Below are 24241 nucleotides of genomic sequence, written 5' to 3' on the forward strand. Positions count from 1 at the left end.
AAAGAGCATAGACTTTTAAACAACTTTTTAATTTACTTATATTATCTAATTTGATTAGATGTCATTGGCTCACCTGACGAGTTCTGCTAGCTCCCATGAGTGTGTTTCTGCATCTTTTTTCATGTAACTCACCATGACCTGAGTATATCTAATTTCCTCCACTCACAATAAAATTAGTATGTCTAATGAACCCTACTCATGATGAGCTGAGTATGTCTAATGTACCCTACTCATGGTGAACTGAGCATGTCTGTTGAACCCTACTTATGAAGAGCTGTGTGTGTTTAATGTACCCTACTAATGGTTGAGCTAAGCATGTCTAATTTACTCTACTCATAAAGAGCTGAGTGTGTCTGATGAACCCTTCTCATGTCGTTATAAGCATAGCTAATGAACCCTACTTATGAAGAACTGAGTGGGTCTAATGAACCCTACTTATAAAGAGCTGAGCGTGTCTAATGAACCCTACTTATAAAGAGCTGAGTGTGTCTAATATACCCTAGTCATGGTGCGCTGAGCATGCCTAATGAACCCTACTTATGAAAAGCTGAGTGTGTCTAATGTACCCTACTCATGGTGAGCTGAGTGCATCTAATGTATCCTACTTTTGAAGAGCTGAGTGTGTCTAATGAACACTACTTATGAAGAGCTGAGCATGTCTAATGAACCCTACTTATGAAAAACTGAGTGTGTCTAATATACCCTATTCATGGTGAGATGAGCATGTCTAATAAACCCTACTTATGAAGAGTGTGTCTAAGTAAACCTACTTACAAAGAGCTGAGTGTGTCTAATGTACCCTACTCATGGTAAGCTGAGTGTGTCTAGTGAACCCTACCTATGAAGAGCTGAGTGTGTCTAATGAACCCTACTTACCAAGAGCTGAGTGTGTCCAATGTACCCTACCCAGGGTGAACTGAGCATGTCTAATGAACCCTACTTATGAATAGCTGAGTGTGTCAAATGAAGCCTAGTTATGAAGAGCTAAGTGTGTCTAATGAGCCCTACTTATGAAGAGCTAAGTGTGTCTAATGTACCCTACTCATGATGAGCTGAGTGTGTCTTATGAACCCTAGTTATGAAGAGCTAAGTGGTCTAATGAGCCCTACTTATGAAGAGCTGAGTGTGTCTAATGTACCCTACTCATGGTGAGCTGAGTGTGTCTAATGAACCCTACTTATGAAGAGTTGAGAGTGTCTAATGTACCTTACTCGTTGTGAGCTGAGCAGATCTAATTAACCCTATTTTTGAAGAGCTGAGTGTGTCTAATGAACCATACTTATAAAGCGCGGAGTGTGTCTAATGTACCCTACTTATGGTGATCTGAGTGTGTCTAATGAACCCTACCTATGAAGAGCTGAGTGTGCCTAATGAACCTTACTCATTGTGAGCTGAGCAGGTCTAATTAACCCTATTTTTGAAGTGCTGAGTGTATCTAATGAACTCTACTTATGAAGAGCTGAGTGTATCTAATGAGCTCTACTTATGAAGAGCTGTGTGTGTCTAATGTACCTTACTCATGATGAGCTGAGCAGGTCTAATGAACCATACTTATTAACAGGCTGAACAGGTATAATGAACTCCTCTTATGAAGAGCTGAGTATGTATAGTGTACCCTACTCATAGTGAGCTGAGTAGGTCTAATAAACCCTACTTATGAAGATCTGAGTGTGTCTAATGTATTCTACTCATGGCGAGCTGAGTGTGTCTAATGAACTCTACTTATGAAGGTCTGAGTGTGTCTAATGTCATTATGAATAAAGTATGCAGAATTTACAGCTATTGTACTATTTTGTGTGGTCGCTTAGCGTCATGTAATTTAAACAGGTGGTAAAGATACTACAAGGGTTGCAGACATATGTTATGCTTTTCAGCTTAAAATTTTAATACAAATTGTAGAATTAATTGGATCACATATCCAAAATACTATTTGTCTAAAATATGCAGTTTAACACAACTTATATATGTATATTTACAAATCACTTCCTCTTGTATTATATATCTTTAGTTATAAATGCGTTTTAAACAATCTAGTGTTATTAACTAGGCAACATCAGCGGAAAATGTGTTCATGTTATCCAATACTAATTCCCTTTGGGTGTAATTATTTAGCTCGTAGAGTACACAAGGGATTAGAGAAGATATCTTAATTTTGTGCTCTATAATGCTGGCATTGTGAATAACAGAAAGAAAAAAAAACTTAAAAATTGAAGACTGAGCTTTCTTTAAATTGGATGTAAATTCATTAACAAAATATCGAAATAAGTAAAAACAAAATCATACAAAACAGTAATAAACGTGAAAAGGAATAATTTACTTAGTGTTTACAGAAATATGTTGTTTGTTTGTTTTATTGTGTTTTAAGAGGTACAAAAGAAACTAAAATATTTAACTATTTTTTTCTAAAAATACAGTATATGTGCAAAAATATGTGGACACCCCTACAAATTATTAAGTTCAGGTGTTTCAGCCACACCCATTGCTAATAGGTGCATACAATCCAGCACATAGCTATGAAATCACCATAGACAAACATTGGCATTACAATGGGTATGAAGAAGTCGGTTCATTACATTTCTTCCCTACTAAATCTACCCCTTTTAACTGTGCTATTATTAGGAAGTGTAAGTGTTAAGGAGCAACAAAATGGTGGACCACGCAAACTCACAGCGCAGGGCTGCCGAGTGCTGAAGTTCTTAGCTCGTAAAAATCTGTTGCATTACTCACTACATAGTTCCAAATTGCCTCTATACGCAGCATCCGCACAAGAACTGTGTATCCGGAGCTTCATGAAGTGGGTTTCCATTGCAGAGCAGCTGTACACAAGCCTCACTTCAGCATACATAATGCCAAACATCGGCTGAGGTGGTGTAAAGCACATACTCACTGGACTCTAGAACATTGGAAATATGTTCTCTGGAATAAAGGATCATGCATTAATATCTGGCAATCTTATGGAAAAAGCTGGGTGTGGCAGATGCAAGAAGAATGTTACCTAATAGAATGCATACTGCCTGCTGTTAAGTTTGGTGGATCAGGACTCGGAGTAATGGTCTTGAGCTGTTTTTCAGGGTTTGGGCTAGACACCTTAGTTCCAGGGAGGCATCATCTTAATGCTACAGGATACAAAGACATTTTAGACAATTGAGTGCTTCCAACTTTGTGGCAGCAGTTTGGTTTTCCTGTTCCAGCATGACTGTGTCCCTAGGCACAAAATGATATCCATGAAGATGAGAGTTTGGTGTAATGGAATTAAAGAGTCCTGCACAGAGCCCTTACCTCAACCTCACTGAACAAATCCATATTAATGTCTTTGGTTTTGGAAATGGATGTCCAACAGGCTCATATAGGTGTGATGGTCAGGTGTCTACATACGTTTGTCCATATAGTGTATATACTCTCTGTGGGGGAATACTGGCTCCATCCAAACATCGACTCCTATCTTTTGTTTTAATAAAGATATTGATGTTCTAATTCACTGTAAAAGCAATTTATAACAAGACCAATTTTACCGAAGAATGAATGCCTGTTAAAAGCCTTTATTTTAATAAAGAGATCACAGCAAGTCTTGCAAGAGAGTATATAATTTGCATATCACAGCATTAATTTTGTTTATACTTAGTAATTGAATTTAATTGTCAGAAAAACTTTTGATTCTGGCTGTGATCTCCTGGAAGTCCAGCAACCTCCTTGGGAATAAATGTTACAAACATCGGCTACACAAGATTATTGCTTTTCACATAGTGTACACAACGCTAACGCTAACATCAGAGTCACTTAGCAAAGATGTTCAATGTTAGTGATAACCGAAAATGTACATTAAAACAATGCTCTAAAATATAAGTAATATCCTTAACTTGTGATCCATACATTGTTCAGTATGTTTATTATGTGCACTATTCTCACAAACTGCGTATTCATGGCAATGCCTGACTCTGGGACATGGAGCAAGCATGTTGAGTAAGTACCTTATTTTCTAATATTTCATATATTTGTTGTTTTGACTTTAATTTTGATTGTTACAGTTTATTTGAAAGGAAAATATTACTTTTCATTAGCAGGTTGTGCGTAACAGCTCTTCCAAAACCCCTAAAAATTATCAAAGACAAATGTGTTCCTTTCTTCTGCTTTAAGAATAAAAATACGCCCATCTTAGATATGTAATTTTATGCAGAATGGTGGACTTATAAAAAACAAATGTGATATTGTCTTCTGCTTTAAGAATAAAAATACGCCCATCTTAGATATGTAATTTTATGTAGAATTGTAAGCTTATCAAAGACAAATGTGTTCCTTTCTTCTGCTTTAAGAATAAAAATACGACCATCTTAGATATGTCATTTTACGCAGAACGGTGGACTTATAAAAAACAAATGTGATATTGTCTTCTGCTTTAAGAATAAAAATATGCCCATCTTAGATATGTAATTTTATGTAGAATTGTAAGCTTATCAAAGACAAATGTGTTCCTGTTTTCTGTTTTAAGAATAAAAATACGCCCATCTTAGATATGTAATTTTATGTAGAATTGTGGATTTAGAAAAACACATTAGTAATTAACTACAGGTGTTACAGCTTTTGTAACACCTCTTAGTAGGGTGACCATATTTCCGCTTTAAAAAGGGACACATATGAAAAATACATATGTCAGGGTTCTTATACAATTCAGTTGTTTAAACAGCACTGAAAAAAGCCCTGACATATGTATTTTTCATATGTGTACCATTTTAAAGCGGCAATATGGTCACCCTACCTCTTAGATTAAAATCAGTCTATCTTTCCCTTAACCTTTATTGTGGTATAAGTTCAGCTATAACATTCAGACTTTGTAATACTGATAAGTAGCTACTACTTAGTATAATCACATGTTCTACTATTGCTGTACCACAGGCTTGTGATAAAACTGTCCTATGTGTTGTCCTTTTTTGTGACTGATGATGAGCTACATATTGTTTTAATTATATTGACTATTATGCTCTGTCCTAATAAAATGCTTTGCCAGATTGTTCTTGTCTTGAAGCCACCTTTAGCACGACGTAAGTATATATAGTCTTCACTGCAGTAACTCATTAAAAATACCAAACTCACTGGTTATGCTCTGCAACAATAATTATGTCATGGCTGACCTCATATTGTCATTCGAGACTGTTATGCTTTCCTGAGGATCCCATCATTTGTAACATAATTATTTAGAATTTTGGTTTAATCATTTTAAGTGACTACATTAAGAAGCACCAATCAAGTGTGTAACTTGTAATTGTTTCTATTAAACATGTTATGAGATGTTGAAGATTTGTAGTACAAAAATACAGAGTTCTGTGTTGGCTGTGGAGAAAAAACAAGTTATTGTATGATATCAGGAGGCGGCATGTTGTAATGGTGAAAATGTCTCAGTTTTAGGTAGTGAGTCTATTGCAATATTATAGAGTAAATGAAACTTGTATACATCGGCATAAAGTAACTTATTAGTATACTGTATTAGTACCTAGGGTTGCCACCTCAGCCATGTTTTCAGGACACTTATGAGTTACACATGCTGCAGGGTGTGCAGGGAGGAACATGTATTGTGTTTCTGGACAGCACTATTCATATTCCTCCCTGCAGCATGTGTAACTTATAAGTGTTCTGTATTTTAAGGGACAGGTGGCAACCCTACCACAGGCTATCACACTATAGAATCTGCTGCAGTACCTATACATAAACAAAACATCTAAAACCCCAGCACACAACTTCCATAGGTCTAGACACTGTGCAACATATTACAAGTTCAGTGTGAAATGCAAGCGGTAAGGAAAGCTAGTAAGGCTTCTGTGCAATGCAGTGCTTGCATACTTGCGCTCAGAGTGCAGGTGAATGATTAACATTCTGCATTCAATCTGTATTATAGTGTGCGCTACACTATTTGGGTCAGATAACGGAGAATACATCATTTCCCTCGGGTAATCAACTTCTATGAGGGCCTGTACTTAAATGTTGGATACAGGGGGTTAGCTAGACTTTCCTGGCCCAAGGACAAAGGCTGCGTTGGGGCCCCCCAATTCAGCAGAACCCTTTCTGGCTGAGCTGGCAGCCACATAGAAGAAAAAGGAGCTACTTCTGTGCAACTGGGAGTCATCCTTACCTCCTGATTAGTCTGTGCCAGAGGATTTGCACATGCAGACCCTTCATGTACAAACACGGTGGCAGGTTTTTCTGTATAGTAACACTGTGACGGCCATTTTGGAAACCCTGCCACCATATTCATACTTTCCTTACACTGTGAGCTCTTTTTCACAGAGGGACCCAGAGGCACCACGCAAAATGAAGGTAGAGGCCAGGTTCCGCCAGGTCGCTTTCTAGTGACATTATTGCTGATTGCAGGGCCAGATGGGCCCCCTAGATGAGACCGGTCTAGTTATGCCCCTGGTTGGATAACACTCAAACACAAAACTTCAGCTTAAAGGACCACTCAATGCAGTAGAATTGCATAATTAACAAGTTCATAATACAAAGACAATGCAATAAGACTTACTCTGAGTTTCAAATAAGCAGTAGATTTTTTTCAGATATCAGCCAATGACAGACTAGTATATGTACATGCTCAGTAGGATCTTGTTTCCCAAAAAGTGGGAATATAAAAACACTGCAAAATTTGGTAATGGAGGTAATTTGGAAAGTGTCTTAAAACGGCTGCTCTATCTGAATCATAAAAGTTTATTTTGACTTGAGTATCCCTTTAAGTAGTGGAGTTTTTTTATTTAGTACACTTTCACTGTTTATTTTACATGTAAGACAAATATACAAACATGTAGTACCTTATCAATTCAACAACATTTTTTTTCTTTATTAATTAACCAATTTGTTTCAAATTTGTAAGCCTTAATTCTCAGTCTATTCATTAATATCTATTACATTTTAAGGCAAATTTGACTGTGCAGTAGTCAGGTTTTCAAAAGGTTAAATGAGAATGCAATATTTTTTATTGAGAGCAAGTGCGACATATAAACCATGGCATAATTTGAGGACAATACGCTACTACTGAGGATGTGCAAGAGTATATGTATATTTGTCTGTGATTGGCTGAAGACTTTCACATGACACGGGCCCTGCAAATTAAAATAAATTATGCAATTTGTTAGAAAAAAATGTACTGATCATGCTCATTTAAATTTCAGAGTTTTATTGCATTGTCTTTTAATTATGCACTTTTTAATTATGAAGTTCTACTGTATTTAATGGTGCTTTAAATGCATCCTGGATGCATAATTAATATGTACAGTAGATTTGCCTTTTTATACTAAAAAGTCAACTTTAAATATGCCTTCTAGCAGGCTCTCCCAGCTGCCCCCAAGCCTGCAGCAACTACAAGAGTGGTGGCTCCAGCCCGACTGTTAGACTGCATCCAGAAAAAAATGAGTCCAAAAAATGTATTCTAATTCTTAACTGTTCCCCCTTAAAGGAATACTAAACCCATTTTTTTTTCTTTAATAATTCAGATAGAGCAATAGCCAGCCCTATTGGTTCAGAATCTGGGTTACGCTTGCTTATTGGTGGCTAAATGTAACCACCAATAAGTAAAAACTATCCAAGGTGCTAAACTTAAAATGGGCTGGCTCCTAAGCTTTAAATTCCTGCTTTTTAAATAAAGATAGCAAGAGAATGAAGAACAATTGATAATTGGAGTAAATTAGAATTTTTCTTAAAATTGCATGCTCTATCTGAATCATGAAAGAAAACATTTGGGTTTAGTATCCCTTTAAAGGGGTAAATGTACTCTAAAATGTCCTCCCCTTTAATGTATTCGGAATGGTCCATTTTACATGCTGGCATATATTTAATTGATTTCATTGTTTGATTTAGCTTGTTTAAATTGATGTTGAAGATACCAGGAAATATGTGTTTTGGCACAACAGGTCCTCAAATGAGCAATTTCTCATCACCAATTTGTTTTCTAAAAGGTACCTAATACCACCAAGCTGAAATTTCTGCAGCAGCAAAACAGAAATGTGTAATTTAATACTATGACAAGCAAGCTGATGAGCAGTGTCTCCCACTGACTTCTATGTTTGTTTTTATGAAGCTTTTATTGTCCTCTTCTGTGTATGATCTGTATATAGATTTATTTCTGCAAACCCGGTAGGAGGGATTTAAAGAAGAAACCTTTGGATTTAAAAGTCATGTGCTGAGTCTATGAAAACCTTTTAATTGATCATTTAAATGTCCATAAACCCATAGTAATACATTGTAATAAACCATACTTTATTACTTTATATGTGGCTTATTCCTCTTTAAAGGGACAGTAAAGTCAAAATTAAACTTTAATGATTCAGGTAGAGCATGCTATTTTAAACAACTGTCCAGTTGAATTATCTTATCAAATTTACTTTGTTGTCTTGGTATCTTTTATTGAAGAGTGAAACTAGGTAGTCTTATAAGCGCTCAGGAGTGTGCACGTGTCTTTAGTACTCTATGGCAGCAGTGTTTTGCAACCTTGTATAACAAAGCTACAAATATTGTTGCAAAACACTGCTGCCATAGAGAACTAAAGACACGTGCACACTCCTGAGCTCTTATGAGCCTACCTAGTTTTACTCTTCAATAAAAGTTACCATGAGAACAAAGCAAATTTTATAACAGAACTAAATTGAAAATGTGTTAAAAATTGCATGCTCTATCCAACTCATGAGTTTAATTTTGACTTTACTGTCCCTTTAAATATAAATGAAAACTATTTTCAAAACACAACTGCAGTAATCTCTGCACTATACTGTTACAGTTTCAGTGCAGTGTATTCTGTTTAACTGTAACATTTCAGTGCAATCAGTAATGTACTTTGAAGTAAAACTTACAAACCATTTTTTAAAATATATATTTTAATTGGAACCCATTGTTGGCTTTGCATAATCACATTTGTTGTCTGTGCTCTACCAACAACCAATATAATATTCAACATATTTCTCATACATGCCTTGAACAAGCTCTTGAATACTCAAGAACATTTTTAGAAAATTAGTGTCTTGCTTTCTGCACAGACTAAGCCAGAGTGTTTGGGACATGAAATCCCAAATTGTTCTTTCATGATTCAGACAGAGCATACCATTTAAAAAAAAATATAAAAAAAAATTGTTTCATTCTCTTGGTATCCTTTATTGAAGAGCAGCAATACACTACTTGGGAGCTAGCTGAACACATTGGTTGAGACAATGACAACAGGAATTTATGTGTAGCAGCTATCTCCCAGTAGTGTATTGCTGCTTCCTAGCCTACCTAGGTATGCTTTTCAACACAGGATACCAAGAAAAATAAACAAATTAGACAACAGAAGTAAATTAGAAAATTATTTAAAATTTGAATTCTCTATTAGAATCATGGTGAACATTTTGGGGTTTCATATCTCCTTAAAAATGTCATGTTTCAAACCAAATACCTCTGAAAAATGAGTTAACGTAACCTGAAAGTCAAAATGAATCTTTCATGATTCATTTAGAGAATGCAATAAACCAAACAAGTTCTAATTTACAGTGCCCTCTACTAATATTGGCACCATTGGTAAATATGAGCAAAAAGGATGTGAAAAATTGTTTTTATTGTTTAACCTTTTGATCTTTTGTTCAAAAAATACGCAAAAATACTCTGTTCTCATGGATATCAAACAATTGCAAAAACAACACAGGTTTATCCAAAAATAAAATATTTGTTAAATAAATGTGTGGTACAATTATTGGCACCCCTATGAATTCATATGAGAAAAACATATTTGAAGTATATTCCCATTGATATTTTACATTTTTTAGCACACCTGGGTGACTAGAAACAGGAAATTGTTCAACCATGACTTCCTGTTCATAGGGTTATAAACATGAGGTAACCCAAAGACCAAATTCCATTTATCACAATGGGTAATACCAATGAATATAGCTGTGATATGTGGCAAAAGGTTGTTAAGCTTCACAAAATGGGAAATGGCTATAAGAAAATAGCAAAAGCTTTGGAAATGCCCATTTCCACCATCAGGCAATAATTAAGAAGTTCCAGTCAACTGGAAATGTTATAAATCAACCTGGAAGAGGAAGTGTGTCTATATTGTCTCAATGCACTATCAAAAGGATGGTTTGAGTGGCCCAAATATCTCCAAGGAAGATAGCTGGATAATTGAAGAGGTTAGTTGTGTCTTGGTGTCAGAAAGTCTACAAAACTACAATCTGACATCAGCTACATCACCACAAGTTGTTTGGAAGGGTTTCAAGAAAAAAGCCTCTACTGTCATCCAAAAACAAACTCAAGCATCTTCAGTTTGCCAGACACTAATGGAACTTCAAATGGGATCGGGTTCTATTGTCAGATGAAACCAAAATATAGCTTTTTGGCAATAAACACCAGAAGTGGGTTTGGTGTACACAGAGAGATAGCCATATGGAAAAGTACCTCATGCCCATGGTTAAATATGATAGTGGCTCTTTAATGTTTTGGGGGCTGTTTCTGCCATAGGACCTAGACATTTTTTTAAGATACATGGCATCATGAACACCCGACTGCCTCTGCCAGAAAGCTTAAAATGGGCCGTGGTTGGATCTTCCAGCAGGACAATGATTCAAAATCAACACAAAAATGGTTTACGGACCACAAAATCAAAGTACTGCCATGGCCATCCCAATCCCCTGACATGAACCCAATAGAAAACCTGTGGGTGAACAGAAAATGAGAGTCCTCCCACGTCAACCTCGAAATTTGAAGGATCTGGAGAGATTCTGTATGGAGGAATGGTCTTATATCTCTTGCTATGTATTCTTCAACCTCATTGGGCATTCTAGGAGAAGACTGTGGCAAAGGGACATGTCACAAAGTATTGACTAAAAGGGTGCCAATAATTGTGGCACACATATATTTAACAAAGTTTATTTTTTTTTGATAAACCTGTGTTGTGTTTGCAATTGTTTGATATTCATCACAGAGGAGTATTTTTGTGTATTTTTTGAACAAAAGATCAAAAGGTTAAACAATAAAGACAATATTTCACGGCCTTCTTTGCTCATATTTACCACGGGTGCCAATATTAGTGGAGGGCACTGTATATCTATTTTATTGTATTTGTTCTCTTGTTATCATTTGTAAGAACTTAGGGGTTGATTACAATTCTTCAGAACAGTTTATCAAATGATTTATCTACACAAATTCCATAGTCTTTAATGATTTCTTTTTGTATAAAAAGCCATTAGATAAGCTTTTCTAAAGAGTTATGATCAGCACCTTAGTCCCTTTCTAGTAAAGCATACTGTGGTAGACTCAGTAGTCCTTTGTGGCAGCAGTGTTTACAATAATGTGTAACATGTTACAAAAATGTTTGCAGAACATATAGTGCTGAACATGTGCACACTCATACCTAAGTATGCTTTAATTGAAAGGGACTGAATTTCAAGTAAGGATACTAAGAAAACATTCTAAATTTGATAACAGACAGACATTGGATTTCTTTTTAAATTTTATTATATACTGAATGTGTGAATCATGAAATTGCCAATTTGACTTTAATGTACGTGCTACAACCCTATAGAGCACTGGTCTTCAAACCTGTCCTCCCCAACAGTCCAGTTTTTCAGGATTACCCTGGATAAGAGAAGGTAAAATAACTATGTTTACTAATCAACTGATTATTTCACCTGTGCTCCAGTTCAGATAACCTCAAAATGTGGCCGGTTAGTGAGGCCTGAGGTCAGGTTTGAAAACCAGTGTTATAGAGTGTATGCTATATACAGGGCTAAATAGTATCACCCCTGCCGAAAAAGAATGAATACATAAATACATAAATAAATGCAATTTTATTGCTAATATGTATAGTTCTAGTAAGCTGCATGGCTTTCACTTGAGATTTATATCATACCTTCACTTTAAAGTGTAAAATGCACAATACAGAGCAGCACAAAGGTTATACATTATTTCAGATCTGAAGCAGTCATGCTTTTTTTCATTTGTCCTACAGTATGTGACAACCAAAAAGAAAAACTGACCCCAAAACATAACATATTCAGATACACTTGTACAATAACATGACTCACCACTTTCAGGTTGGGACAGAGATGCTTAACCCTCTGACAATGAACTACTTTTAGAAATATGTGGTCTGGAATCTATCAAGAAAATAGAGCTTATTTTTGTTTATTCCTTAATCTGGACACAAAGTCTTATGTGTTCCATTCAAGAACAACAAAACCATAATTTGGCTTGTTTTATCAGTGGTAACAAAGGTCTATTTCAGACCCGCTATATGATGATCACAAACATCTGTCGCTCTGAAATGTGCCGGCTTTTCTTGTCACTGACAACATAATAAAATAAAAAATGCCCTTGGTTGTACAGAGCATTAAGTATCTTTTGTTTTCAGATTGAAAATCACAGCCAACAATTACTTTTCAACTAATATGCATGCAGTGGCGTATTTTGGTTTTGTACTGCCCTAGGCATTTAAAATTCTGCTCCCCCCCAAAGGTTTTAGGCATTCTTTGGCCATAATATGTTTTGGTCAGGGAGTAATGTGAATTTTTTTAAGGCATTTGCAAAATAAATGTTACACACACCTCTAAACTGTAAGATCCATGGGCAATCTCTTATTATACCTCCCCTAAAATATAAGCTCTTTAGGCAAAATTTCCAATTATATAGCTGTATAATACTTCTAAAAGAACTGTAAGCTTCTTACAAATAAAGCCACAAAAAAGCGTTGCCCCCTCCCAAATCTGCCGCCCTAGGCAAGTGCCTTGTGTACCTAGGCCAAAATACTCCCCTGCATGCATGGGGTAATATAAAATGTGATTTAAAAAGTAATGTCATAAATCCTATATGATTAGAAAGCAGACATGAGATATTTTCTATACAGTACCTGCATAGTTTATATTTTTTCCCTTTGGAACCAAAAAAGATTTTTTTTTTTTCCCATAACTAAACTAATTCTCTTCAGCGATGCAATGTTTCAGCTAACCCATGCCTTCCTCAGGACTGTCTGCAGGGTTAAAGAATGCTCAGCTGCTTGAAATGCTAACGCTTCCTTGCGAATAATCATTTTTCATACAGCAGCATCTTGGCATTAATAATCTATCAGTACAGAAATGAATCATGATCATTTAGCATGTAACTGACTCTGTCATTTCATTGTCAACAAAGAAAGAAGCTATCATACCTCTCAAACTCTTAGGCAGCAGATGGAAATGATAAATAATATGTTCATTAGCTTTCACTGTCGGAAGCACGTTAAACAGGTAGTGTCACATGTAGTTTTGTGATTGAACTGCTGACATGTTTGTAAGGATGTTTTTATATATATATGGAACGGCAAAGGAAATGTGATTAGTCCAGAAAGTCAAACTATCGCGCCATGGCCATTCGAATAAAACGAATAAATCTGAACTAATTTGGATATTTCATGACAAATTAATTCGGATTAGTTTAGATTCGTTACTAGGGTGATTCAGAGATTCGAATACATCCGAATCTTCTGAATTTCGTCTGAATTTTGATTTGGAACAAAACGAATTGCACATGTCTACTATATGTATATTTGTGTGTATGTGTATGACAAATCATACTAGTTCTTAACTTTTTTAATTATTCTGTGGGTGTCTATATATCAAATAATTTGTAGGAAATACAGACTAGCTCTTCAACACCCGCACTCATGCACACAGACAAACATATCTACATATCAACAGTAAATAAACTGTAAATGTTCACTATACAGTGATCTCCACAGAAAATGTTTCCAGCCGGGTGGCATTATGAAGTAACCGGGTGGGGACAGTGTAATACTTTGCAATATTATAAACTTTTCTGTGATTTATAAATGTTACTTAAGCTAGATATTGTACAAATGAATTGCATCACTTTAGCATAAATTGATTAAATGATCATTTGAGCAACAAATATTGAAAACATTTAATATTTACTACTGTTAGCTTGATATTGGCTTAAATATAAGCCCGTCTGGTCAGTAAAAAGGCCCTGTGGAGAACACTGATATATGTGCTATAATTACTTTTGGGATCATATGTAACAGATCAGTTATACTATTTATTTCACATTTATCAGTTATACTATTTATTTCACATTCACAAGAACTACTGGTGCAATGATAAATGCCGACAGCGATTGCTGTTGGCATTTATCAATGTGCGGCGGACATGATGCGCTACATCATATCATGTCCGTCCGCACTTTAATAAATATACCCCATAGTGCTTTTCAAATGTCATGTTTTAACCTCTTTCTAATTTATGTTGTTCTGTTAAAGAATAAAAGGAAGAACTTATTAGTCAAAACTGTTTTAGCTTTTTACTGTGCCTAGGTCAGCGCAATATCTATCACCACCACTAGTCTCTTAGGGACTGACAGTGGTAGGATTCAGCCGGTTCTCACTAGTTCTTGCAAACCTGTACCTAAAATTTCCCAGATTCTCAAAAACCTGTTGGGTGATGCCATCTTCCTTAAAGGGACAGCATACTGTACAATTGATTTTCACTTAATGTGTTTAGAAATTCTTGTTATACCAGCATCAGAGTATACTATGTCATTTGCTCTTTAGGCTTATTTCAATCACGCATGCTACAGGCTTGTAATTTGATATATTTGTTTTTATGTAAGTAAACCTTTTTAAACATTATATTGAAATGTGGGTGTCTCTCCTTCACATCCAGAACCTGCATATAGAGATAAACAGCTCTTAAGCTAAAATGTGACATTTTATAATACTTTGAGAGACCTCACAGTACTGACGAAACATCTTAGATAATTCCGATTATCCTTGCTTTGTGAAGGTATAATCTAGATTTTATTAAAGACACAAAGACAAATATTTTGCTATTCCTTCTCTTTTACTACTTATGCAAATTTTCAAAGAAATAATAAATCAATAAAACAGAAATACATTAATTGTAACAGTAAGAATGAAAACCGCCAATAAAAAAAAATTGGATGCAAATGAGCCGAAGAAATCAACCAATGAGCTGAGTCATAGTGCCCATATACTGTCCACATAGGCCGTATTCCTCCTCTTTCTTCTTTGATGTGGAGTGAGAGTGAGTTCAAGAAGAGAGGAAAAGTGATGTTGAGGATTCCACCGATGTCAACACAGAAAACACTGTAAGAAAACCAGAAAAACATTCTGTAACATAGGATAGAACTATTGTGCTGCAACTTGTTGATGAAGAGTCTTGAGATGAAGATCAAACTTATGTAAAAAATCTGCCAAAGGTTGAAGAAGATCGTAAAAGGGAATTTAACAAGACGATAAACCTGGAGTGAATTAGAATGAAGATGCTGAAAAATAACAATAACATGTTAAAATGATGTGTAATGAAAGGTATTATAACCATAAATATCGGGAAAGGGAGGGAAAATACTCATCTCTGTGTCTAATAAAATCTAGATTATACCTTCACAAAGCTAGGATAATCTGAATTTTATTACATGCACAGAGACTCATATTTTGCTAGTTTAAAGCAAAGTGGAAACAACTGAGAAGAGTGGAAGCAGCATTAGAGATTGGTTTAAAGTAAAACTGTCTGAAAGTGGAATCTGAAGACCAATCTACTGCATTTAGAAAGTCCTACAGAGAGGAAGATTTAAGGATTTCTTTGGAAGCAGAGACTCCTCTAATAGAGTGTGCCGAAAAACAATTCCTTTACTCCAGATAAAAGAAGAATCCACTTTACCCATCTAGCTATAGAAGTAGAAGTGACAGATTTGTGAGAGGATACAAAAGAAATGAGAAGTTGAGAAGAGGAAGAAGATCTAAATATAGAGATTCTAGACTCATATTCCTTTAGCAGGGCCGGATTGGGCAGCCGGGATACCGGGAAAAATCCCGGTGGGCCAGCAGCTCAGCTGGGCTGGCTAAACTGCTGCAGTAGTATTTTTGATGCAATGCGGCTGCCGATTTATATTGCGAAAGTAAGTAATTAATAACAGATGTTGTGTTGGCTTGCTTAGTAGGCTAAGGGCAGGTAGGCAGTGGCACGCCAGTAGACTGTGTCTATGTTCTAAATTCTTTAATTCTACTACAGCTACTTAACTTCAAGTTCACTTCTGGTTCTAACTGTAACCAATAACCGACCAGCCGCAACGCAACCTACCAATCAGACAGACTGAGTCTGTGTCTGTCACTCACTCACACAGCTCAGTCAGTCTGTCATGATTGCCAAAACTGCCAATTAGATGAAGAGGCCAGAGAATGCGGAGGTGGGCCGGGCCGGCCTGGCTTGAACCTCTGAGTGACTAACTTTGTCTAACGTCACATACGTGACATAGCAGAGGGAGCGTCAGTGAGCCGCCTAGTTGAGTTGGAGCAGCAGGCCACGTGGGGTCACGCGTGTGCAATGTGTTGGATGTGGACAGACGTTCATGGCTGGCGAGGCAGAGACTGAAAGAGAACACCACCAGCTCACCGTGTGACTGCGTAATTATATTTCCTTCCCTTTTAAAATAATAAGTTATAAGTTATAACTAATGTAATTTTGCAAATTGGCAATGATATTGATTTTGTAAATTTGCTGCTATGGTTTTGATTGTTTTTGTCTTGTCACATGTTTACATTAGCTGGTTGCTTAAATGACGAGTGCAGCAATATTTCAGTACATTCCATTTCCTAGTCCTACATCATGAATGTGTTCAAAAGGTGTGCTTTGAGTGGGTAATTATCAGTCTGTAGGATAGTACACAACGCTCTTCCTCTTGTAGGGCTACAATTCTTTACTGGTGGTGCTTAATATGTTGTCAAATAAGTGCTTATGTCTTAATCAGAATAAAGGTAGTGTGATGGGCATGCTTTGTTTAGTTTAACATCAATAGAGGAGCTATATTTAGATTTTTTTTCCAAACAAAATTCATATGGCAAATACAGAATTTGAGTTTATATCATATTTTATTTAACAACAGTTCATTGTTTTGTATAAAAGTTAAAATATATGTGTTTAACATTCAGGGCCAGATTGGGCCATGATCCAGAGGGGGATGAGGCTGAGCCGGAGGGGGCGGGGCTGGGCCAGACCATACAAATTTCCAGGGCTGGTCTGATTTCCCAGTCCGGCCCTGACAAGAGATAACACAAAGGTTAGATTGGTCAGGGAAAAAAGAATGGAAGATAGATTTAGAAAAGGATTTGGTTCTAAGAGAGATTAGGAAAGTTACTCCAAAAAAGATTTTAGAATTTACGTCAATGGCTCTGACGTCAGAAACTCTGCGAAAAGAAAGAAGACAGAGCAGAGTAGCTAATTTAGCTGAAATTTGTTTGAGGGAAAGATTTGCCTTGCTTGTGCGCATGCATAACATGAGTATATGCTCCATGGATCGTTACAATACTGGAAAAAAAGGCCAGACCAGAGGGCTTTCCAAGGAATTAAACAAACTGACTATTTTCATCACCTTTATAAGCAGATGGTATAATACTATTGGTGTCTATATATTTTGGAGATTTAGGGATCAATTTATCAAGCTCTGTACGGAGCTTGATGCCCCGTGTTTCCGGGGAGCCTTCAGGCTCACTAGAAACAGAAGTTATGAAGCAGCGGTCTAAAGACAGCTGCTCCATAACCTGTCCACCTGCTCTGAAGAGGCGGACAGAAATCAACCCGATCAAATACGATCGGATTGATTGACACCCCCTGCTAGCGGCCGATTGGCCGTGAATCTGCATTAGGTGGCATTGCACCAGCAGTTCACAAGAACTACTGGTGCAATGATCGGCATTTATCAATGTGCGGCGGACATGATGCGCCGCTACATGATATCATGTCCGTCCGCACTTTAATAAATATACCCCATAGTGCTTTTCAAATGTCATGTTTTAACCTCTTTCTAATTTATGTTGTTCTGTAAAAGAATAAAAGGAAGAACTTATTAGTCAGCTTTTTACTGTGCCTAGGTCAGCGCAATATCTATCACCACCACTAGTCTCTTAGGGACTGACAGTGGTAGGATTCAGCCGGTTCTCACTAGTTCTTGCAAACCTGTACCTAAAATTTCCCAGATTCTCAAAAACCGGTTGGGTGATGCCATCTTCCTTAAAGGGACAGCATACTGTACAATTGTTTTTCACTTAATGTGTTTAGAAATTCTTGTTATACCAGCATCAGAGTATACTATGTCATTTGCTCCTTTAGGCTTATTTCAATCACGCATGCTACAGGCTTGTAATTTGATATATTTGTTTTTATGGAAGTAAACCTTTTTAAACATTATATTGAAATGTGGGTGTCTCTCCTTCACACCCAGAACCTGCATATAGAGATAAACAGCTCTTAAGCTAAAATGTGCCATTTTATAATACTTTGAGAGACCTCACAGTACTGACGAAACATCTTAGATAATTCCGATTATCCTTGCTTTGTGAAGGTATAATTTAGATTTTATTAAAGACACAAAGACAAATATTTTGCTATTACTTCTCTTTTACTACTTATGCAGCTATTCAAAGAAATAATAAATCAATAAAACAGAAATACATTCATTGTAACAGTGAGAATGAAAACAGCCAATAAAAAAAAATTGGATGCAAATGAGCCGAAGAAATCAACCAATGAGCTGAGTGATAGTGCCCATATACTGTCCACATAGGCCGTATTCCTCCTCTTTCTTCTTTGATGCGGAGTGAGTTCAAGAAGAGAGGAAAAGTGATGTTGAGGATTCCACCGATGTCAACACAGAAAACACTGTAAGAAAACCAGAAAAACATTTTGTAACATAGGATAGAACTATTGTGCTGCAACTTGTTGATGAAGAGTCTTGAGATGAAGATCAAACTTATGTAAAAAATCTGCCAAAGGTTGAAGAAGATCGTAAGGTTGAAGATTAAACCTGGAGTGAATTAGAATGAAGATGCTGAAAAATAACAATAACATGTTAAAATGATGTGTAATGAAAGGTATTATAACCATAAATATCGGGAAAGGGAGGGAAAATACTCATCTCTGTGTCTAATAAAATCTAGATTATACCTTCACAAAGCTAGGATAATCTGAATTGTATTACATGCACAGAGACTCATATTTTGCTAGTTTAAAGCAAAGTGGAATCAACTGAGAAGAGTGGAAGCAGCATTAGAGATTGGTTTAAAGTAAAATTATCTGAAAGTGGAATCTGAAGACCAATATACTGCATTTAGAAAGTCCCACAGAGAGGAAGATTTAAGGAATGCTTTGGAAGCAGAGACTCCTCTAATAGAGTGGGCCGAAAAAAAAATCCTTTACTCCAGATAAAGGAATAATCCACTTTACCCATCTAGCTATAGAAGTAGAAGTGACAGATTTGTGAGAGGATACAAAAGAAATGAGAAGTTGAGAAGAGGAAGAAGATCTAAAAATAGAGGTTCTAGACTCATATTCCTTTAGACAAGAGATAACACAAAGGTTAGATTGGTCAGGGAAAAAAGAATAGAAGATAGATTTAAAAAGGATTTGGTTCTAAGAGAGATTAGGAAAGTTACTCCAAAGAAGATTTTAGAATTTACGTCAATGGCTCTGACGTCAGAAACTCTGCGAAAAGAAAGAAGACAGAGCAGAGTAGCTAATTTAGCTGAAATTTGTTTGAGGGAAAGATTTGCCTTGCTTGTGCGCATGCATAACATGAGTATATGCTCCATGGATCGTTACAATACTGGAAAAAAAGGTCAGACCAGAGGGCTTTCCAAGGAATTAAACAAACTGACTATTTATTTTCATCACCTTTATAAGCAGATGGCATAATACTATTAGTGTCTATATATTTTGGAGATTTAGGGATCAATTTATCAAGCTCTGTACGGAGCTTGATGCCCCGTGTTTCCGGCGAGCCTTCAGGCTCACTAGAAACTAGGGTTGCACCGATACCGATACTAGTATCGGTATCTGTACCGATACCAAGTATTTGCATGAGTACTTGTACTTGTGCAAATGCACCGATATTTAAACCGATACCTCCACTTCCTACCCATATGCTATCTTATGGCGTTTTTTTAAACTGCATGTTCCCATTTCATTTTAACCTGGAGTGGAGACTAAACTAAAAATTGTTTACTACTGTTCTGCCAATACACATTGCTGTTATTTGTATTATTGTAGGAGAGATCACTGTACTGCGTTCAGACAAACCCCTGAAGTACTGGGCAGTTAATAAACAGATTTCCAGCTCTGGCTAAAATGGCCCAAAAATATCTTTCTGCCCCATGCAGTAGTGTGGAAAGTGAGACTGTTCAACTTAGAGTCGAACCTCCATTCAAATGTCAGATTGATGTTATATAACAGCCCTACAACCCAATTGTATCACCCCTTTAAATGTAATATTTTATTGTAATATTTTTTATTTATAAACATGTTCAGTGAACTTTTTTATTATTTCATAATGTCTTTTGAATTACAGTCCTTTATAATTATAAAGAAGGAATCTTAAATAATTAGTCTGTATTGTGCTTGTTAAACTGTCACAAAAAAAGTATCGGTAATTGGTACCGGCGAGTATTTGAAACCAAGTATTTGTACTTGTACTCAGTCATAAAAAAATGGTATCAGTGCAACCCTACTAGAAACAGAAGTTATGAACCAGCAGTCTAAAGACAGCTGCTCCATAACCTGTCCACCTGCTCTGAGGCGGCGGACAGAAATCAACCCGATCAAATATGATCGGATTGATTGACACCTCCTGCTAGCGGCCGATTGGCCGCGAATCTGCAGGAGGTGGCATTCCACCAGCAGTTCACAAGATCTGCTGGTGCAATGATAAATGCCGACAGCGAATGCTGTCGGCATTTATCAATGTGCGGCGGACATGATGCGCTACATCATATCATGTCCGTCCGCACTTTAATAAATATACCCCATAGTGCTTTTCAAATGTCATGTTTTAACCTCTTTCTAATTTATGTTGTTCTGTAAAAGAATAAAAGGAAAAACTTATTAGTCAGCTTTTTACTGTGCCTAGGTCAGCGCAATATCTATCACCACCACTAGTCTCTTAGGGACTGACAGTGGTAGGATTCAGCCGGTTCTCACTAGTTCTTGCAAACCTGTACCTAAAATTTCCCAGATTCTCAAAAACCGGTTGGGTGATGCCATCTTCCTTAAAGGGACAGCATACTGTAGAATTGTTTTTCACTTAACAAATTCTTGTTATACCAGCATCAGAGTATACTATGTCATTTGCTCCTTTAGGCTTATTTCAATCACGCATGCTACAGGCTTGTAATTTGATATATTTGTTTTTATGGAAGTAAACCTTTTTAAACGTTATATTGAAATGTGGGTGTCTCTCCTTCACACCCAGAACCTGCATATAGAGATAAACAGCTCTTAAGCTAAAATGTGCCATTTTATAATACTTTGAGAGACCTCACAGTACTGACGAAACATCTTAGATAATTCCGATTATCCTTGCTTTGTGAAGGTATAATTTAGATTTTATTAAAGACACAAAGACAAATATTTTGCTATTCCTTCTCGTTTACTACTTATGCAGCTTTTCAAAGAAATAATACATCAATAAAACAGAAATACATTCATTGTAACAGTGAGAATGAAAACAGCCAATAAAAAAAAATTGGATGCAAATGAGCCGAAGAAATCAACCAATGAGCTGACTCATAGTGCCCATATACTGTCCACATAGGCCGTATTCCTCCTCTTTCTTCTTTGATGCAGAGTGAGAGTGAGTTCAAGAAGAGAGGAAAAGTGATGTTGAGGATTCCACCGATGTCAACACAGAAAACACTGTAAGAAAACCAGAAAAACATTCTGTAACATAGGATAGAACTATTGTGCTGCAACTTGTTGATGAAGAGTCTTGAGATGAAGATCAAACTTATGTAAAAAATCTGCCAAAGGTTGAAGAAGATCGTAAGGTTGAAGATTAAACCTGGAGTGAATTAGAATGAAGATGCTGAAAAATAACAATAACATGTTAAAATGATGTGTAATGAAAGGTATTAAAACCATAAATATCGGGAAAGGGAGGGAAAATGTGTCTAATAAAATCTAGATTATACCTTCACAAAGCTAGGATAAATCTGAATTTTATTACATGCACAGAGACTCATATTTTGCTAGTTTAAAGCAAAGTGGAATCAACTGAGAAGAGTGGAAGCAGCATTAGAGATTGGTTTAAAGTAAAACTGTCTGAAAGTGGAATCTGAAGACCAATCTACTGCATTTAGAAAGTCCTACAGAGAGGAAGATTTAAGGAATGCTTTGGAAGCAGAGACTCCTCTAATAGAGTGGGCCGAAAAAAAAATCCTTTACTCCAGATAAAGGAAGAATCCACTTTACCCATCTAGCTATAGAAGTAGAAGTGACAGATTTGTGAGAGGATACAAAAGAAATGAGAAGTTGAGAAGAGGAAGAAGATCTAAAAATAGAGGTTCTAGACTCATATTCCTTTAGACAAGAGACAACACAAAGGTTAGATTGGTCAGGGAAAAAAGAATAGAAGATAGATTTAGAAAAGGATTTGGTTCTAAGAGAGATTAGGAAAGTTACTCCAAAGAAGATTTTAGAATCTACGTCAATGGCTCTTACGTCAGAAACTCTGCGAAAAAAAAGAAGACAGAGCAGAGTAGCTAATTTAGCTGAAATTTGTTTGAGGGAAAGATTTGAGTTAGGAGGCCAACTTTGAAGCAAGGAAATAATGAGATCCACATCCCAGAAAAAGAGTATTTGGAAGAAGGTGGATTTTTAATTGTGATGAATTTGAGTAAACCACAAACATGAGGGTGGTGCGACCAATAGGAATGTCATTAATGAAGTTATGACTAGCGGAAATGGCGGAACGGACAAGATTGATAGAATGATAAGCAAAACCGTCGTCAAAATGGTACAAGGAAAACGTTAGTGAATAAAATAAAATGAACATTAGAAATAAAGATGATAAAAGTATTCTAATGGGAAATAACTGCAACACACAATAAATTAATAGCAGTGTAATTGAGGGAGATCTTGTACTTATCTCATGAAGCAGCAAACGAGAAACAGGAGGAATATGGACTATGTGGACAGTATATGGGCAGTATAAGGGCACTATGACTCAACTAATTGGTTGATTTCTTCGGCACATTTGCATACAGTTTTTTCATTGGCTGTTTACATTCTCACTGTTAGGATTAATGTATTTCTGTTTTTGATTTATTGCATAAGTAGCAAAATGCTCGTCTCTGTGTCTTTAATAAAATTTCGCTAGCGCTGAGAGCTTACATTATCGAGCCCTATATGAGAGTGAGCATTGCATATAGACAGATGTTCTGTGTGTGACATGAACAGCAACAACTCATTAAAACAGTCAAAACTTTGCCAAGCTTAAAGGGACACTGAACCCAAAATTTTTCTTTCATGATTCAGATAGAGCATGACATTTTAAGCAATTTCTAATTTACTCCTATTATAATTTTTTTTCATTCTCTTGTTATCTGTATTTAAAAAGCAAGAATGTAAGTTTAGAAGCCGTCCTTTTTTGGTTTACAACCTGGGTTGTGCTTGCTGATTGGTGGCTAAATGCACTCAGCAATAAACAAGTGCTATCCAGTGTTCTGAACCAAAAATTGGCTGGCTCTTTAGCTTAGATGCCTTCTTTTTAAAAAAAAGATAGCAAGAGAATGAAGAAAAATTGATAATAGGAGTAAATTAGAAAGTTGCTTAAAATTGCATGCTCTATCTGAATCACAAAAGAAAAAAAATTGGGTTTAGTATCCCTTTAAGGATATATACAGATAGTTAGACATATTTTGTAACTTATTAATTAAATAATTTATCATGTAATGTTTATTTTATTTTTTACATATTAAAAGGACATTAAACTCAAAGTTTAATTCCCCATAAATTCTATAACCTTGCTGCAAAATACAGTATTTTGTCTTAATCAGCTACATATTACATAGTGATAGCTTTGAGCAGCACACAAACTCATTTACATTTAGCCTAAATTAGCCACAAACATGTGTATTAGATAAACATACTTTTTTCAAGGGGTATGTTCCTGGATTACACCAGGGTTTGCAAGTATTTTCATATGATTACTTGACAGTTTAAATGCTTCTAAAACATTTGTATTATATTAAAGGGACATAAAACCCCAATTTTTTTCCAATTTTGTCTTTCATTCAGATAGAACATACAATTTTAAGCAACGTTCCAATTCACTTCTATGATCTGACTTGCTTCATTCTCTTGGTATTCTTTGTTGAAAAGAATATCTAAGTAGGCTCAGGAGCAGTAATTCACTACTGGGAGCTAGCTGCTGACTGGTGTCTGCACATATATGCCTC

At 36.1% G+C, this 24241-nt stretch overlaps 1 protein-coding gene across 1 annotated transcript in view; it reads left to right on the plus strand.

Moving 5' to 3' along the window:
* Window positions 1–24241, plus strand: part of LOC128660139 (sodium channel protein type 4 subunit alpha-like) — a 659663-nt gene that overhangs the window by 149799 nt on the left and 485623 nt on the right. Inside the window, 1 exon segment of the mRNA XM_053713786.1 lies at window positions 3870–3960. Within this exon segment, the coding sequence (XP_053569761.1) occupies window positions 3870–3960 (91 nt within the window).

Source organism: Bombina bombina, chromosome 5 (assembly GCF_027579735.1).
Source record: "Bombina bombina isolate aBomBom1 chromosome 5, aBomBom1.pri, whole genome shotgun sequence".
Classification (NCBI taxonomy): Eukaryota; Metazoa; Chordata; class Amphibia; order Anura; family Bombinatoridae; genus Bombina; species Bombina bombina.